The sequence below is a fragment of the Pongo pygmaeus genome, chromosome 7, assembly GCF_028885625.2.
Source record: "Pongo pygmaeus isolate AG05252 chromosome 7, NHGRI_mPonPyg2-v2.0_pri, whole genome shotgun sequence".
Classification (NCBI taxonomy): domain Eukaryota; kingdom Metazoa; phylum Chordata; class Mammalia; order Primates; family Hominidae; genus Pongo; species Pongo pygmaeus.
The window spans coordinates 116,172,420-116,199,523 of NC_072380.2; the positions used below are offsets into that span (position 1 = coordinate 116,172,420).

Sequence of the window (27,104 nt, forward strand, 5' to 3'; positions counted from 1 at the left end):
TGGCTTTGAGCCCACCACAGAATCAGGAATTGCCCAGGAATTGTGGTCCTTGTGGTCTGGACTGCCTTTCAGGTTTATTTAGGACCCCAGACCCCTTTAGCTCATGGTGATGGGGCTTACCTTTACTTGAACTCTGGTTCCTACTACTGTGATGGGCAATTCCCTTCTGGCTAGGGCTGGTCTAAATGCTCCCTCTATGAGGGGTGGCTGAGTTCTGCCTGGTGTTGCTTTCCCCTGTGACAGGTCATCACTGAGTTTCAATGCAAAGTCCCACAATTACTAAACTCTCCCTTCCATAAGTTCACAGATTCTCTTCCTGCACCCTGTGGCTGCTGCTGATAGGTGAAGGAGGGATAGCATCGAGAATTTAAGACTGTTTTTTCTACCCTCTTCAGTGCCTCTTTTTTATGTATAAAGTTAAAACAAGGTACTGTGATTGCTCACTTGATCTTTGGTCCTTATGACAGTGCTTTTTTATGTGGATAGTTGTTCAATTTGGTGTTCCTGTGAGGAGGATAATTAATGGAGGCTTCTCTTCCACCGTCTTCTTATACTTCCTCGCTGGAAGTGATTGCTTTTTTGGTAATGTTATATCTCCTTGGTTTTTCATGATTATGCTTACCTTCTGTTGATGTCTGTGCATGTAGGAAGTAGGGACTTATTCCAGTCTGTTTAGATTGTCTTTGTCTGGAAAATGTCTTCACCAGTCAGCCCATGTGGTGATTCTGGGCAAGCTGTTTGCATGGTTGGTAGGTGGGCTTGTTGCTGGAATTCTTGGGCAGACTGAACCAGTGCCTGGGTCAGCAGGTGTGTGTCCCTGGCCCCTGGGTTTGTTGGGTTGGTCTTTGATCCTGGAACCTCTGTTGTGGACCGATTCATTTGGTCTGTAGGCTTTGTCTTCAAATCTGTTTCTTTGGGAACTGACCTTAAACTTGGGTCCACAGAGGCTGACCTGGCATTTAAGTTGGCCTTAAGCCTGTGTCAGGAGGGGCTGGCTAGGTGTTGGGATGGTGTTAGTGCACAGGTGCACTGGGATGGACCTTGAGTCCATGGGACCTGACCTGGTGCTTGGTTAGTCCTGGGGCCCGAGTCTTTTAGGGTGGAACTTGTTCTTGTGTCCGCAAGAGTGGATTTGGAGACTTTCTCCATGTGGTTTGGCTTGGCACTGGGTTCTACTGTCACACTATTGATCTGTCGGTCTGCTGGAGTGTGGCTTTGTAAGGGCTGCCCTGGGGTGTGGGGCCTCAGGGACCAGCATGGCATTGGGTATGCCTAGAATCTGTTTTTGCAGGTTCTGATCTTTGCCTTAGACCAGGATGCTAACATGTCGCTGTGTTCGGCTGATGCTTGCAGCAGTATGGGCCTCTGTTTTACTGAGCTGGTCTGAAACCTGAAGGAAGCCTGGAGGCTAGGGCTACAGGGGCTGGTCTTGTGCTGAGTGGGCCTGGAACTTGTATCTTCAGGTGCCATCCTGGAGGCTGGGTCTTTGTGTGATGGCTTGATGACTAGGGCTTTAGGCAGTTGTGCTGTGCTGGGACATGCATTGTAACTGGGGACTATGTGAGCCAGTATAATAATGGGAGTATCCAGGAGCCCAGGACAGCTGGGGCTGTCCTGGCTCTGTAATATGCCTGGAGGTTGCATATAGACCTTGTCCACTGGGCAGGCCTGGAACCTAGAGCTGTGGGATCTCACTTGATGCCAGGGTGGGCTTGAAGGCTTGGTCTGCAGATACCAGCCTGGATCCTGGGCTACGGGGTCTGGTTTGGTGCTAGGTGTGCCTGGAGCCTATATCCACAGAGGCTTGTCTGGAGGCTGGTTCTGAGGTGCTAGCCTGATGATTGAGCTGCAGGGCCTGGCCTGATGCTGGGTTGTGCCTGAAGCCTGGGGTCAGGGGAGCCAGCCTGGCACTGAGGGCATTGTAGAAGTCTGGAGTCATCCTGGAGATTGGGCAGGCCCAAAGACCAAGTCTGATGGTCAGGCATGGAGCCTGGGTATGTGGGATTTGTTCTGGCACTGGAGTGGGCCTGGAGGCTCAGTCTGTGCATACAACCCTGATGTCTGAGACTGTGGGGGTTTGCCTAGCACCTCATTTTATTGGTGAAACAGTAAACAATTACCTGATATTGGAGTACAGTGCAGAGTTGAGTGTTCTGTTCTCTCTTTTTCCCCCTCTATTTATGCTGTGTTGTCTGCGGTTGGGGAGGGATGAACAGGAAATGTTAAACTGTCCTTCTTACCCTGTTCAGTGCGTCTTTTATTTTTTTGCTACACTTAGTTGCTATAATCTCCCACTTGGTTTCCTTAGGTCTCATGAAGGTGTTTTCACATATGAATAGTTGTTCAAATTGATGTTTCTGTTGAGGGACAAATGTTGGAAAGTCCTTTTCCCTTAACTTGCTTATGTCAGTCTCCATTGATTTTTTTCATAAAACCAGCATTTGGTTTCATTGATTTCTGTTCTAATCTCTTGTATTTCTTTTCTTCTGCTTTCTTTGAGTTTAATTTTCTATTTTCTTAAGTTTTTGAGACACATTTTATTTGTAATATGATTAATATCATTAATCATTAATGATTAATGATATAATTAATTAATTAATTAATTAATTAGATTAATATCATATTTCCATATGATACTTCCAAGGAGTATCATACTCTTTCTGTTTCAAGAACTTCTTTTAAGTTCCATGCAGTGAAGGTCTACTGCCAATGAATTTCTTCAATATGTGTCCATCTGGAAAAGTTTTTATTTTTAAATTTTATTTATTTTTATAATTTTTTTTTACTTATTTATATTTTTTAAAGCCTAATTTTACTATTTATGAGATCCTGGGTTGACAGGTTTTTTTTGTTTTTGTTTTTTTCTCTCAATTTATAGACATCACTCCAAAGCTTTCCAGCTTGCATGGTTTCTCAAGAGTAATCTTCTCTAATTCTTATTGGGTCTCACTACACAATGTGTATTTTCTTTGGCCGCTTTCAAAGGTTTTTCTTTATCTTTGGGTTTTAGCAGTTTGACTGTGAAGGCAGACTAGGGGCATGTGTTTATATTTGGTAGTTGATTTGACATTTGTGCTTCCAGGAATTCTCTGAGATTCTTGTGTTTAATTTGGTGTCTCTCATTAGTTTTGGAAAATTTTTGATCATAATCCCTTCAAATATTTCCTTCATTTCTATTCTTTTTCTGTGAACAATTATACATATGGTAGGTTGGGTTAACTCTTGGATGCACTGTTGTTTTATATTCCCCACTTCTTTTTCTTTTTCTTTTAGTTTGGATAATTTTTATTGACTAATTTTTAAGTTTATTTATATTTGCCTCAGCACTTTCAAATCTACTCAAGAGCCCCCAAAATGAAGGAATTCTTCATTTTTAATAGCATGTAAATTTTCTTCCATTTGACTGGAGCGCCTGTCTAGTGTTTTTTCTCTCTTTGGATTCTTTTCATCACTCTGATTGAGACTGTGTCTCAATGATTTGAAGTTCATAGGTCTTGGCTTCACTGTGTAAGTCAAATTAGCTTTCTGTATTTCTGAAGTTAAATGGTAGAAAAATAATATTGTAAATATTTTAGAGCATATGATTGAAAACGTACTCCAAATGGAAGATAGAAATTTAGAAATATAATTTCAATAAATATTTCCATAAACATGTATTATATTAATTGGTTATTTAATATGTATATTAGAAGGTGGAGACTGGGTATGGTGGCTCAGGCCTGTAATCATAGCACTTTAGGGGGCCGAGGCAGGCGAATCCCTTGAGGTCAGGAGTTCGAGACCAGCCTGGCCGTGGCGAAACCCCATCTCTACTAAAAATATAAAAATTAGCTGGCGTGGTGGTGTGTGCCTGTAGTCCTAGCTATTCAGGAGGCTGAGGTGGGAGAATTGCTAGACCCCGGGAGGCAGAGGTTGCAGTGAGCCAAGATCACGTCACTGCACTTCAGCCTGGGCAACAGAGCGAGACTTTGTCTCAAATAAAAAAAAAAAAAAAAAAAAAAAAAGAAGGTAGAACTAGTTGCAATACTTTTACAAATAATGTGCCATGAAAAGTGTTAATTTATCATCAGAAAATTAAATTTTCATTCTTTTTATTCTCATCTTGTATTTTTTTGGTTATAAAACTGTGTCTGTAAATTGTGATAATTTTTCCTTTAGAGATCATCAGGAAACCAATTTTTTTTCTTATCTATTTTCTCTGCAGAAAACTGCATCAGCAGTTTGAAATGTATAAAGAGCAGGTAAAGAAGATGGGAGAAGAATCACAGCAACAGCAAGAACAGAAGGGTGATGCGCCAACCTGTGGTATCTGCCACAAAACAAAGTTTGCTGATGGATGTGGCCATAACTGTTCATATTGCCAAACAAAGTTCTGTGCTCGTTGTGGAGGTCGAGTGTCATTACGCTCAAACAAGGTACAGAAATGAAAATTACAGTTCTCTTCTAGTTAAGCTTATTGTGTTTATCTATTCACGTTAGAGAGTATGTTAATTCAACCCAAATAATACTTTGTTGAAATTAGCAAAAACAATATTTTGAAATGCTTGTGGCCAGGCACGGTGGCTCACGCCTGTAATCTTAGCCCTTTGGTAGGCCGAGGCGGGCGGATCACTTTAGCCCAGGAGTTCTAGACTATCCTGGGCAACATGGTGAAACCCTGTCTCTACAAAAAAAAAAAAAAAAAAAAACACACACACACACACAAATTAACCAGGCATGGTGGTGGGCCCCTATAGTCCTAGCTACTTAGGAGGCAGAGGTGGGAGGATGACCTGAGCTGGAGAGGTCAAGGCTGTGGTGAGCCATGATTGTGCCACTGCACTCCAGCCTGGGTGACAGAGTGAAAACTTGTCTCAAAAAAGAAAAAGTTTGGGCCGGGTGTGGTGGCTCAAACCTGTAATCCCAGCACTTTAGGAGGCTGAAGTGGGCGGATCACAAGGTCAGGAGTTCGAGACCAGCCTGGCCAATATGGTGAAACCCCATTTCTACTAAAAAATACAAGAGTTAGCTGGGCATGGTGGTGTGTGCCTGTAGTCCCAGCTACTCAGGAGGCTGAGGCAGGAGAACTGCAGTTCAGCCTGGGCAACAGAGACTCTGTCTCAAAAAAAAAAAGTTTGTATCAGTAAATTCTTTAGACTTTGCATTTATCTACTTACTAATCTTATCACCTACTTATTTATTTCAGTAGTTTTTAAATAGGAAGCTATTTTTTTTACATACATTACTTAGACATAATTGTGGAAATTCGTTTCCCTATGTGATTTCATTTCTTCATTTTCTTGTTAATCCCCATTTTTCATTATTTTGTTTTGCTAAGAACTAACCACTTATAATTGTTTCCCCTGGATTACCTGATTATGACTTTTTTTCTTGACTGGGTACATTGGCTAGAAACTGCAGTATATTTTCAATAAAATGGATGAAAGCAGACATTCCATTGTATTGTTCTTAATCTTAGGGAGAAAGCCTTTAGTCTTCACTATTAGGTATAATGTTAGCTGTACGCTTTTCACAGATGCCATCTATTCCTACTTTGCTGAGTTTGTTGTTGTTTGGTTGGTTTTTTAAGATCAGGAATAGATGTTGGATTTTGCCAAATGCGTTTTCTCTATCTGTTGAGATTAATCATATGTTTTTTATTTTGTTTTTTTAACGTGGTGAAATACATTGGTTGATTTTTATATGTTAAATCAGCCTTGTATTACTGGGATAAACCTCATTTTGTCATGATGGATTATCTCTTTTATATATTAATGGATTTGATTTGATCATTTTTCTTTAGGGATGAGTGTCTTGCTATGTTGCCTAGGCTGGACTTGAACTCCTGGGCTCAAGTGTTCCTCCTGCCTCAGCCTCCCAAGTAGCTGGGACGACAGACACACGCCATGATGCCTGGCTGATTTAATAAAATTTTGTTTACAACTTTTGCTTCTATATTCATGAGGCATGTGTTTGTATTTTTCTTCCTTGTAATGTTTTTCTTGGTTTTGGTATTGGGATAATGCTGGCCTGATAAAATGTGTTGGGAAGTATTTCCTCCTCTTCAACATTTTGGAAGAGATTGTGTAGAACTGGTAGATTACACCAGTGAAGCCATGTGGGCATGCAATTTTATTTGTTGGGAAGGTTTTTAAGTAAGGTTTGTTTTCTTAATGGATATAGGGTTATTCAGGTTATCTTTCTTGAATAAGGTTTCATTGTTATATCTTAGTTTGTCTAGTTCCTCATAAATAGTTGAATTTATTGGCATAAACTTGTTCATAGTATTCCATTATTAGTCTTTTAGTATCCATGGAATCTGCATTGATGCTACCTCTTTCATTCCTGATATTGGTAATTTGTATCTTTTTTTTTCCTGCTCAACCTGGCTAGAGAAAGGATCTTACTCTGTTGCCCAGGCTGGATTGTAGTGGCACAACCACAGCTCACTGCAGTCTTGACCCCCTGGGCTTAGGTAATCTTGTCACTTTGGCCTCCCGAGTAGCAGGAACTATGAGTGTGTGCCACCATGCCCTGCTAATTTTTAAAATTATTTTTGTAGAGATGGGGTCTTGCTGTGTTGCCTAGGCTGATCTTGAGCTTCTGGCCTCAAGCAGTTCTCCCACCTTGGCTTCCCAAAGTGCTGGGACTACAGGTGTGAGCCACCATGTCTGGCCCAGATTTTTTGTTTTATTGATTTTTCTCTGTTGTTGATTTCTGCTTTGATCTTTTTTCTTTTTTCTTTTCTTTTCTTGTCTTTTCTTTTTCTGCTTACTTTGGGTTTAATTTTATCTTTTTTACTTTCTTAAAATAGAAGCTGAGATCATTGCCTTGAAACTTTTCTTCTTTTCTAAATTAGGGGTCACATGCTATAAATGTTCCCTAAGTACTACTTTACTGGCATCACCACAATTCTCATGTGTTGTTTCTTCATTTTATTAAGTTAAAAATACTTTCTCATTTTCCTTTTCTTCTTTGACATAGATAATTTAGAAGTGTGTTATTTATTTTTCAAATATTGTGGGGTTCCTAGGGATCTCTTTGTCAATGATTTCTAATTTACCTCTCTCGTGGTTTTAGAATATACTTTATATGCCTCAGATCCTTTGGAATTTGTTGATACTTATTTTATGGCCCAGAATATGGTTACTTTGGTAAACCATGTGCACCTAAGAAGCATGCATATTCTTCTGTTTTTGGCCAGAATATTTTAAAATGCCCACTCGAGGCAAGTTTCATTGATAGAGTCATTTAAGTCTGTTATCTCACTGTTGATTTCCTGCCTATTCTATCAGTTGTTAAGAGAGGGGTTTTGAAATATATAATAATATGTGGATTTGTCTATTTCTCCTTGGAGTTCTATTAGTTATAGTTTTATGTATTTTTAGGCTCTGTTTTTAGGGACATAAACATTAGGATTGTTATATCCTCTAGTTTAACAGACCCCTTTATCATTATTAAGTGATATTCTTTACTTTTGGTAATATTCTTTGCTCTAAAATTCACTTGGTCTAATATATATATACCAAGTACTCTCTGTCTCTGTCTCTCTCTCTCTATCTAGATATATATTTGGAAATGGAATTGCATATATGTATTGGGTTAGGTATTAACATAGTATATGTTCTATTATTTTACTTAAAATTTATTTGTTTGAAGTACTTTTCTTATAGCCAGCATATAGTTGGATCTTGCTTTATTATTCAACCTGACAATCACTTCCTTTTAATTGGATGTTTATAAAATTTACGTTTACTGTGATTATTGATATGGTTTCATTTGATTACATCATCTTGCTTTTTGATTTTGTCTTATGTCATCTGTTCTTTGTTTTTTCAATTTTAGCCTTTTTTGAGATTACTCAAGTATTTTTATGATTCATATTTTCTCCTTCGTTGGCTCCGTAGCTGTAACTGTTTTGTTATTTTATTAAGTTATTCAAGATTTGTAGAATACATATTTAAATTATTGTTGTCAACCTTCAACTCATATTACACTATTTCATGTGTATTATAAGAAGCTCACAAAAATGTTGGATTCTATGTTACTGGTGTCATATTTTACTTTTATTCATTTTATAAACCCCACAATATATTGTTATTCTTTTTGTATAAAGAGTTTATCTTCCAAGAGTTTCAAATATTAAATAATTTTTGAAAAGATCTATATTTATTCTTGTAGTTATTTCTGGCATTATTTATTTCTTTTTGTAGATCTATAATTATATCTGGTATCACATTTTGTCTGTCTTCAGTATTTCCTTCAGTATTTCTTGAAGGGCAAGTCTGCTGCTGATGAATGGTTTCAATTTTTTCATGCTGAAAATTTTGCCTTCATTTTTTAAAAAGATATTTTTGCTGATTGTGGAATTCTTGATTGACAGTTTTTGTCTTTCAGTATTTTTAAATTAAAAATTTATGGATACATAATATTTAATAGTCATACATATTAATGTGGTATATGTGATAATGATAACTGTACAATGTGTAATGATTAAATCTGGATAATTGGGATATCTGTCACAGTAAACACTGACCCTTTCTTTGTGTTGGGAACATCCCAGATCTTTTCTTCCAGCTATTTTGAAATATACAGTGAATTATTGATAACCATAGTCTCTTTCTTGTTGCAACTGAGCACTGAACTTCTTTTTTCTATCTAACTATATTTTTGTACCCATTAACCAATCACTCTTTATTCCTGCTTCCTCCTACCCTTCCCAGCCTCCAGTAATTACCATTCTATTTACTACCTGCATGAGATCAAATTTTTTTTTTTTTTGCTCCCACATATGAATGAGAACATGTAGTATTTGTCTTTCTGGGCCTGGCTTATTTCACTTAACATAATGACATCCAGTTCCATCCATGTCGCTGCAAATGACAGAATTTTATTCTTTTTTAGGGCCGAATAATATTCCATTGTGTATATATACAACATTTTAGAATCCTTTCATCTGTTGATGGTCACTTAGGGTGATTTCATATCTTGGCTATTGTGAATATGCTTCAATAAACAGAGGAGTACAGGTATCTCTTCAATATGTTTATTTCCTTTCTTTTGGGTACATACATGGTAGTGGAATTGCTGGATCATATGGTGGTTCTATTTTTAGGTTTTTTTTTTGAGGAACCTCTATACTCTTCTCCATAGCGGCTATACTAATTTACATTCCTACCAACAGTATACAAGTGTTCACCTTTCTCTGCATCCTTGTTAACATTTGTTATTTTCTTTTTCATAATTGTGATTTTGATGAGGGTGAGATGATATCACATTGTGGCTTTAATTTGCATTTTTCTGATAATTAGTAATGTTGATCATTTTTTCATATACCTGTTGGATATTTGTTTGTATTCTTTTGAGAAATGTCTATTTATATCTTTTGTCCATTTTTAAATCTGATTATTTTTTATTTTGCTATTGAGTTGTTTGAGTTTTTTGTATATTCCAGTTATTAATCCCTTATTGGATAGATAATTTGTAAATATTTTCTTTCATTCTGTGGGCTGTCTCTTCACTCTGTTGATTGTTTGTTTCTTTTGCTGAGCATGATCTTTTAGCTTGATGTAATTTCATTTGTCAATATTTTCTTTTGTTGTCTGTTTTTGAGGTCTTATTCAAGAAATATTTGCCTAGACCAATGTTTACTTCTTTTTGTAGTAGTAGTGCCACAGTTTCAGGTCTTAGATTTAAGTCTTTATTTTGCTTTGATTTTTACATACAGTGACAGAGTTCTAGTTTCATTCTGCATATGGAAATTTAATTTTCTTAGAACCATTTGTTTAAGAGACAGTCCTTTACCTGGTGGATATACCTGGTGCCTTTGTTGAACATGACTTAGCTGTAGATGCATTGATTTATTTCTGAATTCTCTGTTCTTTTCCCTGGGTCTGTGTCTGTTTTTATGCTAGTGCCATGCTGTTTTGGTTACTCTAGCTTTATAGCATATTTTGAGGTCAGGTGATGTAATTCCTCCAGCTCTTTTTTTTTTTTTTTTTTTTTTGTCTTTTAGCTAAGAATTGCTTTGGCTATCTAGCATCTTTTTGGTTGCATTAGAGTTTTAGAACTTTTTTTTCTGTTTTGTGAAGAATGTTATTGGGTGTTTTTGTGTGTTTTGTTTTTTTTGAGACAAGATCTCAGTTTGTCACCCTGGCTGGAGTGCATTGGAGCCATCATGGCTCACTTCATCCTTGATCCACTGAGCTCAAATGATCCTCCTGCCTTGGCCTTTTGAGTATCTGGGACTATGGTGTGCATCACCATACCTGGCTAATTTTTTGATTTTTTTTGTAGAGATGAGATCTCACTATGTTGTCCTGGCTGGTTTCACTCTTGCACTTCCGTCATTGTTTTTGTTTGTTTGTTTGTTTGTTTTTGTTTTTAAGACAAAGTGTTCCTCTTTTGCCCAGGCTGGAGTGCAGTGGCACAATCTTGGCTCACTGTAGCCTCTACCTCGCAGATTCACATGATTCTCCTACCTCAGCCTTCTGAGTAGCTGGGATTACAGTCATACACCACCATACCCAGCTAATTTTTGTATTCATAGTAGAGACAGGGTTTCACCATATTGGCTAGGCTGGTCTCGAACTCCTGACCTCAAGTGATCCACCCATTCAGACTCCAAAAGTGCTGGAATTATAGATATGAGCCACCATGCCTGGCCTTCATTGGTATTTTAATAGAGATTGCATTGAATCTATAGATTGCTTTTGTTAGTTTCAACATTTTAACAGTAGCAATTCTTTCAATCCATGATAATAGGATACTTTTCCTTTTTCTTTGGTATTTAATTTATTTCATCAGTATCTTATAGTTTTCATGGTAGAGATCTTTCTCTTCTTTAGTTAAGTTTATTCCTAGGTATTTTATTTTATTTTTGTAGCTACTGTAAATGGGAGTGCTTGTTTGATTTTGTTTTCAGATTGCTGCTGGCGTAGAGAAATGCTACTGATTTTTGTATGTTGATTTTGTATCCTGTAACTTTACTGAATTTGTTTATGAGTGCTAAGAGTTTTTGGTGTCATCTTTACAATTTTAACGTAAGACTGTGTTATCTGTGTAAAAGTCTAATTTGACTTCTTCCTTTCCAATATTAATGCCCTTTGTCTATTTCTGTTGCCTAATTGCTTTTGCTAGAATTTCCAGTACTATATTGAATAAAAGCAGTGAAAGTGGGTATTCTAGACTTGTTCCAGATCTTAGAGGAAAGACTTTTAATTCTTTTTCCCTTCCATATGGTGCTAGCTGTTTTGTCAAATATGGCCTTTTTTATTTTCAGGCATGTTTCTTTTATATCTAGTATGTTCAGATTTAAAAATCATTATTAAATGCTTTTATTGGAATGTACTGACATGGCTGTATGGTTTTGGTCTTTATTTCTATTATTGTGGTGTGTCACATTTATTGAATTGTGAATGTTGAACCATCTTTGCATTCCTGGGATGATCGTGGTGATTGATCTTTATAATGTTTTATTCAGTTCAGTTTGCTGGAATGTTTTTGAAGATTTTTGCATCTATGTTCATTCATCAGAGATAATGGCCTGTAGTTGTCATTGTTGTTGTTTTTGTGTCTTTGCCTGTTTTCATTCTCAGGTTAATACTAGCCTCATAGAATGAGTTTGGAAGTAGTCTCTCCTCTTCAAAATTTGTTGGCAGAGTTTGAGTAGGATTGGTATTAATTCTTCTTTTAAATATTTGATAGAATTCAGCAGTGACTCCATCAGGTCTTGGGCTTTTGTTTGATGACAGACTTTTTATTATGGCTTCAATCTTTTTACTTATATTGGTCTGTTTAGGTTTTCCATTTAATCATGATCCAATCTTGGTAGGTTGTATGTGTCTAGAAATGTATCCATTTCTTGTGTATTTTTCAATTTTTTTGCATATATTTGTTCACAGTAGTCTCTAATGATCCTTTGTATTTTCATGGTATCAGTTTTAATGTCTTCTTTTTTATCTCTGATTTCATTTATTTTGGACTCTTCTTAGTTACCTAGTGAGAGGTTTGTTAATTTTGTTTATGTTTTCAAAAAGCCAACTTTTCCTTTCATTTTTCTTTTGTATTTTTTGTCTCAATTTTAATTATTCCTGCTTTTTTATTATATTTTTTCTTTTATTAATATTGGGTTTGATTTGTTCTTGCTTTTCTAGTTCTTTAACATGCATTATTTGGTTGTTTATTTGAAGTCTTTTTACTTTTTTGATGTAGCCATTTATTGATGTAAACTTCCCTCTGCTTTGCTGTATCCCATTGGTTTTAGTAATTTAGTATTTCCATTTAAATTTGTTCCAAGAAAATTTTTAAATTTTCTTCTTAATTTCTTCATTGACTTATTGGTCATTCACAAGCATGTTGTTTTATTTCCATGTATATGTACAGTTTTCAACATTCCTTTTTTTACTGATTTTGAATTTGTTCCTTATGGTCAGAAAAGATACCTGATATGATTTTTACTTTTAAAATTTCATTATGACTTGTTTTCTGGCCTAAGATATGATCTGTTTTGGAGAATGTTATATGTGCTAATGAAAAGAATGTGTAGTTTGTCACAGTTGGATGAAATGTTTTGTAAATGTCAGTTAGGTCCATTTGGTCTAGAGTTTAGTTTAATTCTGATTTTTTGTTGTTGTTGCTTTTTCTGCCTGCATGCTGTGTTCATTACTAAGAGCAGGGTGTTGATGTTCACCAATATTATTGTATTGCAATCTCTCTCTTCCTTTAGATGTAATAATATTTTCCCTATATATTTGGGTTCTGTGACATTGGTTGCATATAGATTTACAGTTTTTATATCTCTTGAATTGACCCCTTTATCATTAAATAATGCCATTTTTACAGCTTTTTACTTGAAATCTAATAGCTTCTGCTGATCTGTTTTGTTTTCTACTTACATGGAATATCTTTTCCATGCATGTATGTCTTTAAACAAGTGAGTTTCTTCTAGGCAGCATATAGTTGGATCCTTTTTTTTTTTTAAATTCATTTCACTCCTCTGTCTTTTAAGTGGGGGATTTAGGCAATTTACATTCGATAGTATTATTGATCAGTAACCACTTACTACTACCATTTTAAAATTTGTTTTCTAGTTGCTTTGTAAGTTCCTTCTTCCTTCTTTCCTACTGTCTTCTTTTGTGGATAAGTGATTTTTTTTCCTGGTATTATATTTTAATTCCTTGCTTTTTATTTTTAGTGGACCTATTATAGGTATTTCTTCGTCATTTCTATTAGCTTACAAAGTATAGTTTATAGTTATAGAAAGTTATTTTAAACTGATGACAACTTCCTTTGGATTTCAAAGAAAAGAATCAAGCAAGCAAAGTGAAAACTATACTTTAGCTTCATTTCCCCATTTAGTTTTTGTTATCTCAAATTTTATCTTTTAAATATGCCTTTCTTTCAACAGATTGTTGTAGTTATTACTTTTGGTAAACTTTTAGTCTTCATACTAAAGATACTACATGCCACGATTACAGTTTTAGCATAGTCTGAATTTGTCTGTGTAGTTACTTATACCAGTGAGTTTTATACCTTCACAGGATTTTTTTTGATGATTGTTTCTTTTTTTAAAAAAAATTGATTAACTCCCTTTTGCATTTCTTGTAAAATAGGTCTAGTGGTAATGAATTCCCTCAGGTTTTGTTTGTTTGAAAACTTTTCTCCTTCATGTTTGAAGGATTGCTGTGTTGAGTACAGAGTTCTCTGTTGCAAGTTTTTCCTCTAGCACTTTGAATATGTCACCTCACTTCCTCTTGGCTGCTACATCTGCTGCTACATCTGCAGCCAGGTGTATTGGAGTTTCTTTATATGTTATTTGCTTCTTTTCTCTTGCTGTTTTTAAGATCTTTTCTTTGTCCTTGATATTTGAAAGTTTGATTATTATATGTCTTGGAGTAGTCTTATTTGAGTTGAATCTGCTTGGTATTCTTTGACCTTCTTGTACCTGTATATCCATCTTTCTCTAGGTTTGGAAAGTTCTCTTATTATTTCTTTAAATACATTTTTTACCCAATCTCTTTGTCAGCCTCCTCTACAAGGCCAATAACTCATATATTTTTCCCTTTTAGGCTATTTTCTAGATCATGTAAGTGTACTTCATTTCTTTCATTTATTTTCTTTTTTATCCTATGTGAATTTTCAAATAGCCTGTCTTCGAGTTACTGATTCTTCTCCTTGATCAATTCCACACAGAGACATTCTAATGCATTTCTTTTAATCATTGATGTTTCTGGCTCCAGTATTTGTTTAATCAGTTCAGTTTCCATCCTGCCTTATTTTCTGAGAAATATCTGAATTCCTTCTCTGTGATTTCTTGAAGTTCATTGAGTATCCCCAAAATAGCTATTTTGAATTCCTTGCTTGAGAGAGTACGTATCTCTATCACTCCAGGGTTGGTTACTGGGAACTTATTTAGTAAATTTGGTGAGGTCATATGTTCCTGAATGTTCTTGATGCTTGTGTATGTTTGTTGATGCCTAGGCATTGAAGACTTAAGTATTTATTCGAGTCTTTGTAGTCAGGCCTTGTTTGTTCCAGTCCTTCAGAGGGTCTTCCAAGAATTGTTAAGGGTACTGAGTATTTAGTTAAGCCTGTGGTAACTGTAGCCATTTCAGCACTAGAGGGCACTCTAAGCCCATGTATGCTGCAAATCCTCGCGATCCAGCCCTGATGGACTTGGGGAAGATAAGGTTCCCAGGCAAAGTCTTTAGATTTCTTCTCTCCCTTTTCCCCAAGTGAAAGGGGTCTCTCTCAGCACTATGTTGCCTGGAGTTGGGGGATGGGTGACTCGGCACTCCTGTGACCATAGCAAGTGGCACCATGCTGGGTTATATTCGAATCCCATGGCGTCTCAGATCAGCACGGTACAGGGGATTACCCAAGGACCCTGGCCACTATTGCCTGACTGCAACTGATGTTTACTTAAGGCTAAGGCCACTGTAGTCAACAGGCGGTGAAACCTGCTGGGACTTGGGTTTGTTCTGCCGGGGCAACATGTTTTCTTTTGGCCTAGGGCGTGTCTAGAAGGACCATCCAGAACCAATGGCCAACTGGGAGCTTTGGGATCCTGCCTGGTGGTTTATTTTACTGTAGCTGGGCTGGTACCCAATTGTAAGAAAAAGTTTCCTCTGTTTACTCTAAGAGAAAGGAATCTCTGCACTGTATTGCCTGAAGTTGGGAGAGGAGTGATGCAGGCATTCTCTAATGGATACCACCAGAAAGTTTCATGCTGGGTTGCAGTTGGAGTATACAACCTTCGAGAGCAGTGCAGTGGCAGGATTCACCCAAGAACTGCAGTTGCTATGGCCTGGATGCCACTGAAATTTATTCACGGCTCAAGGCCACTTTTGTTAGCCTGTGGTGAAGTGGACCGGGATTTGGGTTCTTCCTGCTAGGGTGGCAGATTTTCCTCTGCTCCAGGACTTGTTGTAAATGCTCCCTCCATGGGCACTTGTGGAATTCTGCCTGGTGTTATTGTTTCACTCCAAGCACATATTCTTTCTTCTGGCTGTGCTCTCTAGGATTGGGTGAGGAGTGGTGTGGACAGTTCTGTTCTTTTCATCCTCTTCAATGCATCTTTTCTTGTTATTACGCTAAAACTAGGTATGTGATCTCTCACGTGATGTTTTGATTTTCATGAAGGTGCCTTTTTGTGTAGATAGTTGTTCAAAGTTGATGTTTTTGCCAGGGACATGATCACAGGAGATTCTCTTTCACCATCTTGCTCCACCTTCCCTAAATCATTCTCTCTTTCAATATTTTAAAGGTACTGCTTTTCTGCCTCCTCCCTTTCACTGTTTCCATTGAGAAATATATCATTCTCATCTTTGGTTTTCTGTGCATAATGTAGCATTTTTCACTTGCTGCTTAAGTATTTTTTAACACTAGTTGTGTGCAATTAAATTATTTCTTTTGGTGTATTTTTCTTTGTGTCTGTTTGGTTTGAGGTTTGTTGAGGGCCTGGGGGAGTTTTGGCTATTATTTTTCAAATATTTTTACTGTTCCTTCCTTTCTCTAGACAGCTTCAAGAACTCCTGTTCCCGATATATTAGGCAGCTTGTAATTGTCCTGCAGCTCACTTATGTTCTTTCCTTTAATCTTAATTTTATTTTTTTCCTTGTGTTTTATTTTGTGTTCTTTATATTAATATGCATTCAAGTTTACTGGTCTTTTCTTCTGCAATGTCAAATCTGCTGTTTATAAAATTCAGTGTATTTTTTAATAATCGCAGACATTGTAGTTTTTATGACTAGAATTTTAATTTGGGACTTAAGATATATTCTATGCTCTGTGTAACTTTAAAAACATATAGAATACAGTTATAATTATTGTTTCGATATTCTCTTTTCCTAATTCTAACCCCCCTTGAGTCTGGGTTAGTTTTGATTGATTACTCTCATTGCAGTATGTGGGTTTTTTTTTTTTTTGGTACTTTTTTCATGTGTGGTATCTTAGGTTGGATGACAGGTATATATTTTACTTTGTTGGATGTTGGCTATTTTTGTGTTTCTGTAACTGTTCTTGAGCTTTCAGATGTAGTTAAATTACATGGAAACAGTTTGATACTTTTACACATTCTTTGAGGGTTTGTTAGGTGTATTTGGAGCAATGCTCAGTTTAGCACTAATTATTCTCCTCTACAGAGGAAAGACTGAGTCTTTAACCAATATCCCATGAATTACGAGTTTTTCCAGTCTTGCTGGTAGGAGCAACTATTTTCTTTCTAATTCTTTTAGATGTTCTTTTTTTTTCTTTAACCCCATTCCCTTGAGTATTTTTCTCACATGTATGTTCACTGATCATTACTGAGCTGAAGACTTGAAGAAACCCCTGGAGTTCTCTTGGGTTCTGTCTCTGTGCAGCTTTCTGTATCAACTCTGTCTCTTTATATGTTGAGGGTTAGCCTGATAGGGATGGTTTATGGAAGAAGGATGGAGCCAGAGGCAATACTCCCCACTTATCTCATATTTTCCTCAAGTCTGAGGATTTGTAAAGATAGATTTTAGCTCAAGGAAGACATCCCTGGATTTCTTTCATTAGTTTTTCTACATTTTTATTCAAGCAAGAGACTTGTCATGTATAAAACTTGCCTATATTCTAAATAAAAAGACTCTGGAATGTATTTTTTTTTTTCAAATTTGATCATCTTGCTTAGTTGCCTTATGTAGAAGGCTTTTGTTCTCAACAGGTACTAAATACATTTCTTTGATTCTTCATAGCCCAAAAGGATTAATCTCAGTGAAAGTTGGTCTTACTAAGCTTATGAAATAGAATAATGAGAACACAAATATTATATAGCTTATGATTTAATTATAAAGCTATTTAAAAATTCTCTTAGTAATCTTTTAAGAGAATGTAATAAAATAACCTTTTGTTTTAATTTTGAGGCTCTTTCATGTGGAGCCATCCTTAACATTTAGTTAATTCTCTTGAGGTACATTTAGGACATAGAAAATAAATGAAGGGCGGGGCATATGGAAGTACCAACACAACAAAATTTTATGAAATATCGGTTCTCTTTGTTTCCTTTTAAGATGATACCCTCTTAATAAATAAAAGCCATATATTTAGTCAAGTGAAAAAATAATGACTTTATAAGAAAACAATTATTTTGTAATTATTGGATAGTGATGTTAGAAAGACATTAAAAGTAATTTACAATAAAGATTATTTTAAGCGTCAAAGTGTGGCAACTTTCACTTTTTGTTTCTTTTACTTTTTGGTAAGAAAAGTATATTACCACCTGCTTAATCACTAATTTAGAAAAAAAAAGTACATTTCCACAGTTGTATTATTTAACTTAAAATGTAACATGAATTTTTTCACTTTATAAATTATCAGATTTGAAGCATAATGACATAATTTTATAATGGTTATAAAGGAAAGTGATTTTTAGAAATTTTATTTTATTTTTAGAAAGTGATTCTTAAAGAAGTTCTTTGAAATATATTGATATACATTGCCAATTTGGGGGTTGTTTCTCTTCAGGAATCTCTAGTGAGTTCACAAGTTCTTTATACTCTGAAATATATTACAGTAGTCTTGAAAGTGAGATAGTGTATCACTACTGTGGAAGGAATGCTTTTTGGGAGTAACTGGTGTGAATAACTTCAAGGGCAAAGATTTTAGTAGCGTATTCTTAAAGTTGATCTACCTTAGAACACTTTCTTTTTTGTGAATCTTTCTTTTTCAACTCACTTTTACAATTGTTCTATTTTTCAAAAGAAAGGTACATTCCTCAACCTTACCTATTCTGAATCTAGCCTTTATATAGTACATTGGCTCAGGGTGTAGAAATCTCTGGGGCACCACACAAAGTGACAATTCCAGAATGTGTTGTCCTCAGGGAGAGTTCAGAGGCAAAGCAATGAGAGGGTTTGTAAGAAATGTAGAAGGGGGCAGTGCCTTATTTCATTCAGGCAACAGATTTTTGGCAAGATTCTATTGCCTCTTCTATTGTTTTTAGAATTAGAATTTGGTTGTGAGATGGCCGTTTGTGAATCATTATAATAGCAATTTTAATTTAAAAATGAAGTTGGACTCTTTTTGATAGAAAGCCAGATTTGATGGTTTAACAGTGTAGAGTGGTTTGCCAAATGGGTTATATAGTAGACATTTGCCATATATATTCTGTGTATAAGCTAAATATGCAGTTCCAAGATTTGATGAAAATATATTAGGCAGGTGCGGTGGCTCAACCCTGTAATCACAGCACTTTCGGAGGCCAAGGTGGGGTGGATTTCTTGAGCTCAGGAGTTTGAGATCAGGCTGGGCAACATGTTGAAACCTCATCTCTACCAAAAATACAAAAAATTAGCCAGGCGTGGTGGTGAGTGCCTGTGTCCCAGCTACTTGGGAGGCTGAAGTGGGAGGGTCGCTTGAGCCTGGGAGGCGGCGGATGGAGTAAGCCAAGATCTGCCACTGTACTCCAGCCTAAGCAACAGAGCCAGACCCCATCTGAAATATATATATATATATATATATCACACTTTTAAAATGTACTTGTACAATACCCAATATATCTGAAAATGCATCCTAACCATTTAAATTTTATTTTAATTTTCAATATCTTTTTTTAGAGATGTTTCACGCTGTCAACCAGGTTAGAGTGCAGAGGCATAATCACAGCTCACTGGAGGCTTGAACTCATGGGCTCAAGGAATCCTCCTGCTTCAGCCTCCTAAGTAGCTGAGACTACAGGTGCACACCACCTCACCCACTTAATTTTTTTTCTTTTATTATTATTATTATTATTATACTTTAAGTTTTAGGGTACATGTGCACAATGTGCAGGTTAGTTACATATGTATACATGTGCCATGCTGGTGTGCTGCACTCATTAACCTGTCATTTAGCATTAGGTATATCTCCTAAAGCTATCCCTGCCCCCTCCCGCCACCCCACAACAGTCCCCAGAGTGTGATGTTCCCCTTCCTGTGTCCATGTGTTCTCATTGTTCAATTCCCATCTATGAGTGAGAATATGCGGTGTTTGGTTTTTTGTTCTTGCGATAGTTTACTGAGAATAATGATTTCCAATTTCATCCATGTCCTTACAAAGGACATGAACTCATCCTTTTTTATGGCTGCATAGTATTCCATGGTGTATATGTGCCACATTTTCTTAATCCAGTCTATCATTGTTGGACATTTGGGTTGGTTCCAAGTCTTTGCTATTGTGAATAGTGCCACAATAAACATACGTGTGCATGTGTCTTTATAGCAGCATGATTTGTAGTCCTTTGGGTATATATCCAGTAATGGGATGGCTGGGTCAAATGGTATTTCTAGTTCTAGATCCCTGAGGAATCGCCACACTGACTTCCACAATGGTTGAACTAGTTTACAGTCCCACCAACAGCGTAAAAGTGTTCCTATTTCTCCACATCCTCTCCAGCACCTGTTGTTTCCTGACTTTTTAATGATCGCCATTCTAACTGGTGTGAGATGGTATCTCATTGTGGTTTTGATTTGCATTTCTCTGATGACCAGTGATGGTGAGCATTTTTTCATGTGTCTTTTGGCTGCATAAATGTCTTCTTTTGGAAGTGTCTGTTCATGTCCTTCACCCACTTTTTGATGGGGTTGTTTGTTTTTTTCTTGTAAATTTGTTGGAGTTCATTGTAGATTCTGGATATTAGCCCTTTGTCAGATGAGTAGGTTGCAAAAATTTTCTCCCATTTTGTAGGTTGCCTGTTCACTCTGATGGTCATTTCTTTTGCTGTGCAGAAGCTCTTTAGTTTAATTAGATCCCATTTGTCAATTTTGGCTTTTGTTGCCATTGCTTTTGGTGTTTTGGACATGAAGCCCTTGCCCATGCCTATGTCCTGATTTAAACTTTTTTTTTTTTTTTTTTTGATAGAGACAGGGTCTCGCCACCTTGCCCAGGAAATAGTCCCGAACCCCTGGGCTCAAACAGTCCTCTTGCCTTGGCCTCCCAAAGTGCTCAGATTACAGGTGTGAGCCACCATGCCTGGCTTAAAACTTAAATGTTAATTTAAAAATGTGTAGGAGTATATGGTTTTAGAGATTTATTTTAGATTAGAGAAAAAATACTCTTAGCTCACTGGACATATGGCAAAGGCAAGGTATGCTTGGTTATTGGTACATCTACATTTGAAAGCTGCTTTTGGTATCCACTTGTTCCTAATCTCTTGGTGTCAAGGATACTGCTTAGTACATGATGTGCTCATCAGTAGTTAAGCTCCTTATCAGTAGATAAGGTGAGTACCAAGTTAAATAGATTTCATTTAGCGTATATAAGGAAGATTAATAATAGAATCTATAATGAATTCTAATCATAATATGAGACTATACAACAGTTTGAGATATAAAAAAATCATGATATCACCAAAACTGCAGGATGGTAAAACAGACTGTAGATACAGGAGCACAAAGGAAATGGAAAGCAGGCAAGACATGTAAGATGGGTTAGACATTGGTCATGAATTCCTTTATCCCTTTTAAATGGAATACCCAGTTAACTTCACCCAATTTCTTTTCAAGGATTCCTAACAGAAACCTTTGATTTCAAACATAAGCAAAAAGTAAATGAAAAATGAAAGAATGTTTTTTGAAGTTAAAATAAAAGTGTAGTAATAATCCTTATTTTTAACTTATTTTATGTAAAAATCCATTAATAGGACATTGGATTTTTCTTTTCCTTCCTTCCTTCCTTCTTTTCCTTCCTTTCCTTCCTTTCCTTTCTTTCTTTTTGATGGATTATCTCTCTGTTGCCCAGGCTATAGTGCAGTGGTGCAATCTTGGCTCATTGCAACCTCCACCTCCTGGGTTCAAGTGATTCTTCTGCCTCAGCCTCCTGAGTAGCTGGGATTACAGGCACACACCACCATGCTTGGCTAATTTTTGTATTTTTAGTACAGATGAGGTTCCGCCATGTTGGCCAGGCTGGTCTCGAACTACTGACCTCAGGTGATCTGCCTGCCTCGGCCTCCCAAAGTTCTGGGTTTACAGGCATGAGCCACCATGCCCGGCCTAATGTCTTGTGTTTCTAAGTCCTTTGCGGTAAATATATTAGAATACTGCTGAATCTCACTTAGTCCAAACAGACTTTCTATGTATTTCCTATTGCTGGAAGAACCCCCAAATCTATACCTCCTATAATTTTCAACTTTTTAATTGGCCCTACTATCCACTTTGTCATCTAAGCCAGAAAGGTAGGAATCATCTCAGGTTTCTTTCCTTTCCCCAAATCTTTTGATTTTATCATTTCCTGTCTCTACGTAAACTACAGATGCTGTCTTTTTTAGATTCTTATCTTCTATCACCTAGACTAAGGCCAATCTTCTAATTGGTTTCTCTGCTTCAGTTTTGGCCTATTAATCACATCCTTCAAATACTGCTATAGTGATTTGTAAAATGCAGATTTGACTATTTTTACTTTCTGCTTAAAAATGATTCAGTGACTCCTCATCACCTGAGTGAAGTTTCTAATGGCATAAAGGGTCACCGCTCTCTGATTTATTCCTTGTGTAACTCTAGGCATGAGCTTCACTCCATTCTAGATGTCTTAACCAGATTATACTACTTACACTTCTCTTATTTCTGCCTTTTTTTTCTTTTTTCCTGAAATACTTCTTTTATCCCCTCTAGATCCCACTCCCAGTCCACAATTCTTACCCACTTGATGAGCACTTACTTATTTTTCTGGATTTAAGCATCATCTCCTTTATGATGCTTTCTTTGGGTATCTCCTGTGAATTGACCACTCTCTTTTTTGTGCCACACTGGATTCTTCAGACCTCCAGTCTAGTACTCTTAAAAGTTTATTATTATTAATTGATTAGATCTGTCTAATTCTCCTTGACTGCTGTAGGCTTCTATGTTTTGGCACATAATGGGTCAGTGAATTGATGGAAGAAAGAAGTCTAGTGTACTTACCATGGGCATGTTATTATGGGAGAAGCATTGCGTTTAAGTCCAGCTCTTTGCTGTAGCTCAGCACTGTGATAATGTTTTATGGAAGATAGCAATCTAAACTTATGGATGAATTACAAATATAAATTATACAGACAGAATTTAATTGTTGTTATTCTTGGAAAAAAGAAGACCAGCCCTGAGAGAGAATATTGTAGTGGTGTGAAAGAGAGGTATTTTTGGGTTGATTAGAGAAGGTAGTCAAGAAGTGAGAGGCAAGCGATGGTAGTTTAACTACATAGAATATAGAGCACTGATATAGAGGGAGGGATCAGAAAGATGGAATACCTCTATCTAAAGAAGGATTCTGAGGGGAAATTAACATTAGTTTCCTAGGAGACTGGGGAACTAATCATGGAAAGTTACACAAATAATAGTTATTGACAGATGATTTTGTCATATATAGTCTGAAATGGTGCCATGATAATCAAGAGGAAATATCAGAGGGGGAAAATAATGATAGAATCAATGATGTATAAGTGATAATGAGAAGGTAGATTTGGGAGTAATACTTAAAGTAAATTGATCTTGTGGAGAGGAAGGGTGACTGATTATTGGAAGTGATAATATAGTAAGGATGGCCGTAAGGATGGCCACAAGGATGGTTGATTATGAGAAAAAAGTAGTTGTTATAAATTTTTTTTAGATAATAAAATAGGATAAGATGTTAACTATTTAAAAGAAATTTTTACACGTAATTATATTATTAAATTTTTAATGAATATTCCTGGGCATACTTCAGGTTACCACTGGAGTTTCCAGGTCTAGTAATTATGACCTAAAATCATTAGCTGATCAATTAAATTATAGAGAAAAGAGATATAAAATCAACCAAGGACACTGGCATTATGTAGAGGCAGCACTATCGAGTGGCTGTAGTGCAAGATCTGAAGTGAGACAAGATGTTGTTTTTATTTTTAATTTTATTTTAAGTTTCAGGATACATGTGTAGGATGTGCAGGTTTGTTACATAGGTAAATGTGTGCCATGGTGATTTGCTGCACCTATCAGCCCATCACCTAGGTATTAAGCCCAGCATGCATTAGCTATTTTTCCTGATGCTTTACGTCCCCCACCCCTACTGCCTGCCCCCGACCAACAGGCCCCAGTGTATGGTATGTTGTTCCCCTCCCTGTGTCCATGTGTTCTGATTGTTCAGCTCCCAAAAATGTGGGATTTTAATATAGGACTGTGCGATTGTCTTTCCTCTGAGTCACAAATGTTGTACTATCACCCATATTTCAAAGAAAGTGATATCTCAAAACACATGATTTTGGTTTTTAATTATTGTAAGTTCTTGTATCAGTCATTATTATTGCATTATCACTTTCACTGTTATCATTACTTTATGTTAAAGAAAAGAAAAAAGAAACGAGTTTACTTTGTAGTTTCTTTAAATCGCCTTTTGACCAAAATATGTATTTTCTCATTTTATTTTCCACACTTATCATATTGGGAAACAGTGACCCCAAATTACCAGTGGTAATCAATAATAATGACTTCAAAAAGATTTTCTTTTTAGTTGTATTAAGTATAAAAGACTTCTGAATAATTGAGACAGAGATAAACTTCAGAAACAATATGTATAATTCATGAAAATTACATTTTATCTACTTTTGATAGTATATGATGAAATTAAACATTGATGCTATGTTTTTTATTGTCTTTGTACATAAAACTTTTTTCTTAAACATTTTTCAGTTTTTTGAGCTCAGTGTTTAACTGATTTTGTTTGTAGGAAGAGCATTCTTTTTTTCCCGATGTTTGGATATTTAATTGCTGTTATGGAAATTATTTTGTTTATATATCTTAATATATTCTCTTATGTAGCATGCTTTTGCTTGAATTGAATGAAATATATGGAAAAAAATCCCCCCCTAAAATTTTTTAAAATCTAGAATTTTAGATTTCAGTCAAAATGTAATTTAGACATTTTCAGAATTTTAATTTCAGTAAGAAAACTTTTTAAAACTCTTACTTGTTTTAAGAATGGAATTAATTATTTCTTTTTTGTTTTGTCTTTTCTAACTTGCTTTCGTGGATATTCACTCCAGGAGGACAAAGTGGTTAGAGTCTTTTTTTCTGTCTAATATTAGTTTTTCCTTATTGTTGTTATTGCCAGTTTTAATTTTATAGCTAAATTTAATTTATATACTTCTCAGTGTTTTGTTATAGTTATGATGCATGATATTTGCTAAACATTATGGCTTATTTAAGCATGCTATCTGCTTTTACTGAAAAACTTAAATTATTTACACTTCATATATTATAGATGAAAAATTGATTATTTGATTTTTAAACAGGCTTGCCTTTTTAGAATTTAGCATTTTTTTCAAGGAAACCTCATAGCATTCCTCATTGTGATAAAATTTCTATAATCTTCTATTATGCTAAACTCATCATTGCACCGGTAAGGTTTTAAAATCTTATCTTTCTGACTTAGTATAAAGATTTAACCGTTGTAATAATGAAGTAATAACACTGAATATGAATTTTCTGAAGTATATATTTGGCAGTTGATTATAAGTATTTCATGTATTTTATTTTTCTTATGTTTTAGAATTTGGTAAAATGTTTACCTTATTATCTTCATGTTAAATGTTGGATATATTCATACTTTAAAATACTCAGGTAGATACGACTAGACTACCGGCTAGGTTTTAATAATCTGCTAGTGTGTGCCCTTAGTGGTCTGATTTGAATTTGGATCTGCCATGGAGACTGATGACTCCCTGCAAATATAGATAAAAATCCTTTTATCTGATTCTTTTGGATGAGTCAGACTTAAAGTTGAAGACTTTTCAAGTTTTCCCATTTCAAATTGGCATAAAACTCAAATAGAATATCATTCAGCTGATAGTTTCTAAATAGTGTCTTCTTTTTTTTTCTTTTCTTTTACCAGTTGGAGCCTTTTTCTTCCTCTCCAAGTCTTTAGTTACTCAGTTGGGGATGATGTAGATGGTGGCAAATATCGTATGTGGGTTCAGAATAAAATCTCTTAGTAGAAAAAAGGTTACTGCAATTTCTTTCTTTTTCTTTCCTTAAAAAAAAAAAAAACCTGTTAAAAAAAAAAAAACCTGTAGGAATCCTACCAAATTTTAGATGCAGTTTTGAAGATATATGGGTCAATTTCTGTAGACATGTCCCAGACTGGGCGTCATCCTTGATCTGGGACAGGTTCCCTAGAGAACCTATAAGCTATCTACCAGCCCACCTGATTTTCTGACTCACAAGTAGCATAATTCAAGCAATTTATAACCTTTAGAATCTCTGGTGCTACTTTTGTGTCCAGGGTTAATGCAGGATGCATAATGGTCTAATTATTGTTTGTGGCTTCCATAATGAATTCTGACACCCGTCCCAGAAATGAGGTACTTAATGATGATAAAACTCAGCTTTAGAAATGACTTTTATGCATTGATAAGATTTAATAATTTAACAGTCTATATTTTAAACTAAAGATTGACTACAAGATAAAAGTATAATTTTGTGTGGATTTGGGACATTGCAAATAAAATTCAGCAGGCCTTTTTATAATACTATGCATCACTGTTCAATAGGACTTTCAGCAATGATGAAAATGTTTTACATCTTCACTATCCAATTCAGTAGGTTCTAGTCACATATAGCTATTGAACACTTGAAAAGTGGCTAGTTGACTGAGAAACTGAATTTTAAATTTTCTTTAATTTTAATTTTAATTTTAATAACCACATGTGGCTAATGGTTAAAGTAATCCTAAGTCTAGATAGCAAATTCTATGAGTTTTCAACTTCTAAGGCAATATACAAGCTCTTGAACTCATACTAGCAATATGATATGTATTCTAGCAGTGCATGTGAATGCCATACAGACTCTAAGAAGAGTATACTTGCTAGTCCCAATCGTATCTAATGCCAAGAGGATAATAGGCAAGGGACATCCTGCCAAGGTGGAATCAAGGGATATGAAAGACAGTCATCAAGGGAAAATATCTAGATAGCTCAATCAGGGGCAGCCAGATAGGTTAACCAATGAAACTAAGCTATTGTTCATATATGGGTTGCTGTGTGCTATGTACAGTTGTTGCTGTATATTTATTATTGTTCATATTTCTGAATGAGAGTTTTTATTACAGTTACCCTGTTTTTTCTCAGTCATTGTGTATTGGGTGTATTGGGAACAGATATAATTTGTCTTCTAGTGTATAGTTGAGTGGTTCACAATGATGCACACTGGGCCATGATGGTAAGATTTGTTTTTCCTCAGAGATCCTGGATTTGGAATTAGATTTTATAACTAGATGAAACTTTGGGATTACCTCCTTTATGGAGGAGGTGAATGTATTACATGTAAAATATACATATGGAATGTTGAGTAGCTGAAAAAGGAGACTGTTTTCGACTCTGCTCAATGGCTCAACAACCTTTTTTTTTTTTTTTTTTTTTGGTGGGGGTGGGGAGGGAGGAGTCTCACTCACTCTGTTGCCCAGGCTGGAGTGCTGTGGTGTGATCTCAGCTCACTGCAATCTCCACCTCCCAAGTTCAAGTGATTCTCCTGCCTCAGCCTCCCAAGTGGCTGGGATTACAGGCCCCCACCCCCGGGTACATTTTTGTGTGTATTTTTAGTAGAGATGGAGTTTTGCCATGTTGGCCCAGCTGATCTCAAATGCCTCGGCCTCCTAAAGTGCTGGGATTACAGGTGTGAGCC

The 27,104-nt window shown here is 36.0% G+C and overlaps 1 protein-coding gene across 16 annotated transcripts in view; it reads left to right on the forward strand.

Annotated features, from left to right (window-relative positions):
- The window catches only part of RIMS2 (regulating synaptic membrane exocytosis 2), a 775,539-nt gene that overhangs the window by 199,651 nt on the left and 548,784 nt on the right, over window positions 1–27,104 (forward strand). For all 16 annotated transcript variants that reach the window (XM_054499558.2, XM_054499559.2, XM_054499562.2 and 13 more), the window contains one exon: window positions 4,205–4,415. In XM_054499558.2, coding sequence (XP_054355533.1) covers window positions 4,205–4,415 — 211 coding nt within the window. The remainder of the gene's footprint in view (window positions 1–4,204; window positions 4,416–27,104) is intronic.